Source organism: Drosophila subpulchrella, unplaced genomic scaffold, assembly GCF_014743375.2.
Source record: "Drosophila subpulchrella strain 33 F10 #4 breed RU33 unplaced genomic scaffold, RU_Dsub_v1.1 Primary Assembly Seq64, whole genome shotgun sequence".
Taxonomy (NCBI): Eukaryota; Metazoa; Arthropoda; class Insecta; order Diptera; family Drosophilidae; genus Drosophila; species Drosophila subpulchrella.
This window is the reverse complement of record NW_023665700.1, coordinates 806664-810758: the sequence shown is the minus strand read 5'-3', so window position 1 is coordinate 810758 and position 4095 is coordinate 806664. Positions and strand designations below refer to the sequence as shown.

General features: G+C 47.7%; 1 protein-coding gene across 1 annotated transcript; it reads right to left on the bottom strand.

Moving 5' to 3' along the window:
* Positions 1-405: 405 nt before the first annotated feature.
* LOC119562578 (atherin-like) lies at positions 406-2160 on the bottom strand. The gene is made up of 2 exons (XM_037875794.1): positions 2075-2160; positions 406-1006 (listed from the first exon to the last, which is right to left on the bottom strand). The coding sequence occupies exons 1-2, from the start codon at positions 2158-2160 to the stop codon at positions 406-408; spliced, it is 687 nt and encodes a 228-aa protein (XP_037731722.1).
* Between the last annotated feature and the right edge of the window lie 1935 nt (positions 2161-4095).

Below are 4095 nucleotides of genomic sequence, written 5' to 3'. Positions count from 1 at the left end.
ATCGGTGAGGTGGCCCGACTGGTGGACGTCCTCTGGGTGGGTGCTTCCGGGTACATTGCCTCCAGTGCGGCAAAGCGCTCTCGTAGAGCCGGGCTGTGGTCTCCTCCTCCGATGAAGGATGCCAATCGTGGTCGTAGTTCGTCTACTTGGCCGTTCGCGTCAAGTCCAAACTCTTTTAGCAGAGCCTGCAGCTCGTCCTTCCGGCGGTAGGCTATCCACCTGACCCCCATGTTTGCGGTCGTGGAATCACCCCCGGATGCGGTGAAAAACCTGTCCTCTTCCAGTCCGGCAGCTGCCGGATCTGGCTTTGATTCTGCGTCCTCTGACGTTTTCTTTCCCGAGACACTGGGCATACGCGCGGTGGCGCTGCCGATGGCTCTGCTGGGGATCACTTGGTGAGCGCTCCTAGTGACGTGACTGGGCGCTGGGCGCACGGCAGGTGCTGCTGACGTGCACTGGCTGACCGATGTGGTTGCGGCTGGTGCTCCCGTTGGCGCTCGGTGAGTGCGGCTGGTGAGCGGCGGCGCTGATCGTTGGGCGCTCTTGGTGGCGCTCGTAGCGTGGCGGGTGCTGCTGATGGGCGCTGCTGTGGGCGCTGCTGGTGGCGCTCGGTGGGCACTCGGTAGGCACTCGGTGGGTGCTGCTGGTGGTGCAAATGACGCCGCCCGATGGGCGCTGAACGCTGCTGAGGGCGCGGGGCCGCTCGTTGCGCGCTCCTGGTGACGCTCGTTGTGTGGCTGGTGACCACGTGTCCGGCGCTGTTGTTGGCGCTGCTGTTGGCGCTGCTGGTGGCGCTCTGTGGGCACCTGATGGCCACGTGGGTGGCACTGTGCGGCGCGGGACACTGCTGGGTCTGCGCTGCTGATAACGCGGCTGGCGGCGCGGGTGACGCTGCTGGGCCGCTCTGTGGGCGCTGCTCGGGGCGCGGTATGCGCTTGACGGCTTCGTGGGAGGCCACGTGGCTATGTGGCGCTCCGGGAGTGGGTTGGCGTTGGCGGGCGCAGCGCTACGGGATCCCCTATTCTAACTATTCCTGCGGTCTCCTATCTTTCTCTAAATCTCGTCTACTGGACATGGGTCTTTAGGCCATGCGGTTGGTGGTAAAAACCCAACTCTCCTGAAGGATATCTAGTCGTCCTTATGAGTCCCTGTTCGGGCGCCAAACTGTAAGGACCTTTTTCATGGGCTGGGATAAAACTCAGTCCGGCCAGGGTCCTCTACAGTTAAATTTGTAGAAAAGTATTGGGACGAAACTGGACGGGGAGTTGCCGCGGGGATTTGTGGGGAAAGGAGGCCAGAGTATCCGCGTTGCACCGAGTAAGCAGCTCTAGCGCAACACGGAACCCGAAAGGTATAGTGGAGGGCGGGGCTGCTCCCGGCGAAAATACTAACGAAAACGAGTGGCGTAGCCGATCCCTGAGAAAATACCAACAAAACTGCACGGCGTGGCCGTTCCCCCTGGATGTGCGACTCACAAGCCACTGGGGTAGGGGGTAGGGATCCGAGGGGAGGATGGCCGGAGGCGACCCTTCCCTGTGCTCCCTGTGGTCGATCGAGTGGTCGTTTGCACTGAGTAAGCTTCTCTGGCGCAACACGATTCCCGACCGGCACAGATCACTGCACGTGGCTCGCGACTACCTAAACCGTATTTGGGGCGGGGTTTCCAGGAGAGGGTGGCCAGAGGCGATCCTTTCCTGTGCTCCTTGTGGGCGATCGGGTGGTCGTTTGCACTGAGTAAGCAGCTCTGGCGCAACACGATTCCCGACCGGCACAAATCACTGCACGTGGCTCGCGCCTACCTAAACCGTAATTGGGGTTCCCAGGAGAGGGTGGCCAGAGGCGATCCTTTCCTATGCTCCTTGTGGGCGATCGGGTGGTCGTTTGCACTGAGTAAGCAGCTCTGGCGCAACACGATTCCCGACCGGCACAAATCACTGCACGTGGGTTCCCGAAAAATACACAAATTCACACGGACACATACTTCTTCATTCCCTCTTGTCTTTGTTATTCGCTAGTACTACTACTACTACCCCTACTCGCACTCAGTCTGATCGCTATTGTCTGTCCCACTTACTCCTTGGATCCGGCATGCCGACGCTCGTGCCGCTGTACCACTCCGGGTTGAAGTCCGCTCCTAGGTCTGATCGCCTTGGATGCCATTCGAGAAAGGAGGGCGAGCTTCCGCCCTTGCGGCCGCATGTAAGCCCGGCTTGCCGGGTTTCTTCGTTTCCCAACACAGTTTCTTATCGAGCCTCCGCCTATCGCTATCGGCACTATCAGCTGTTGGCCCTCGGTAGACCAACACTGGGGGGTTTTCCAGCCCTGGTGCGCGCGATATTTAAATCTGATAAGCTTAGCTTCTAGTTTGAACTTAAATAAATTGCCTTCGTGGCGTAACGACTTATGGCTAACTTATGCTTATAACTTATAAATAAATGGCCTTCGTGGCGTAATCTCCAATTATATGCCTTCGTGGCGGAAAGAATAGAAGTGGCGAAATGTAGAGGGTGTGTTTCACGCATCCTCACAAATTAATAGAGGCTCTGCTCTGTTTCTAAGTATGGCTAATACCCTATTCTCAAAATTTGGTTCCTTATCAAGAGTAATTCTAATACACTCTGTAGTGTTCATATTTTATATTTGTTATTATTTTTTTTTTTATTTATTTATTTAATTTCATTGTACTTTAGATAAGATTGTTGGATAAAATAATATCTATATTCAATCACTGTGGACGGCAGTACACGTAGTGGCGGGACGTTTGTCCCTTTGTTTGTGGGTTTGTATGCATCCCATCTTAGTTTTAGGGTTTTGCAAACCCTATGGGTGTATAAAGCAGCTTGAAATAGAAAACGTTTGTTTTACGACTTTTGGAAAAACCCGCTAGTTTAGCGGGAAATCAAATAAAAAAGGCAGATTTAAAATGCTTATAGTATCTAAACAACTAATGCTACAGAAACGTACTATATATCTCTGAAAAGATAATTTAATTTGCTAAATACTCTTTATACAATAAAATTGTCTGAATATAATAGATTTAGAGTTATGATAAAAAGTTATTTTTTAAAACCACTTTTTGACTATTTTCTCAAAATTGAGTCAAAGGATTTCTTTTTAAATTTTAAATCATATAGCCCTTGAAATTCCTCAACTTTTAGTCTATAACACTTTTTGCCCTAAAAATTACCGTTTGGAAGATATTAAGCGATAAAAAGTGCAACTCGTTTCAGCTCCGTATACGTAATATTTCATACTTATTCGAGTAAACAAGAAAAAAACCAATTTGATGAACACAAATTCTTATTAGATTTTTTCAAACGGAAAATCTGTTATGGTTTTGGGTCCTTTACTTACATGAAGCTAATCGAAATAGAAAAAATTGATCTATTTGTTCTACCACTTTGGAAAAACCCGCTAGTTCGGCGGGAAATGTAAGAAACGACAGATTTCTCTTGGAATCTGAAACTATACAGCCCTTGAGATTCCTAACTTGTGCTATTAAAATAGGTAATTGAAGCGATAAAACTTGTTATTAAAAAGTTTAATATTCATATTAGATGTTTTATTCTTAATAGAATGTGGAGGTAAGCAACCCATACCTTATTAGAATAAAGTTAAGCCGAAGTGAAACGTGAAAGTTTATTATAGTCTTTATACATTTTTTTAGAATTATATATTTTTTTTAAATTTAATTTAACAATCTGTGTGTTTTGTTTTTCAATAGCCAAGCCATATGGAGACGACTCCTAGTCATGGTATTGGGGTACTTAGGCTCTTATGCAAAAAAAAACCTCTGATATCAAACAAAAACACCTCTTAACGAGGTAAAAAGTAGTGGCGAACGCGCCCTTAACAAAAATGGGTGATATCAACAATTGTGACGAAAAATGATATTACATTCGATAAAATAAATAAACTATATTAAATTTATGTATTCGGCACGCTACAACAGAAAATTTACGTGTAGGTAAATAAATATTTACTGTTGCGGGCCGAAATCATAAATTTAATATAGTTTATTTATTTTATCGAATGTAATATCATTTTTCGTCACAATTGTTGATATCAGACATTTTTGTTAAAGGCGTGTTCGCC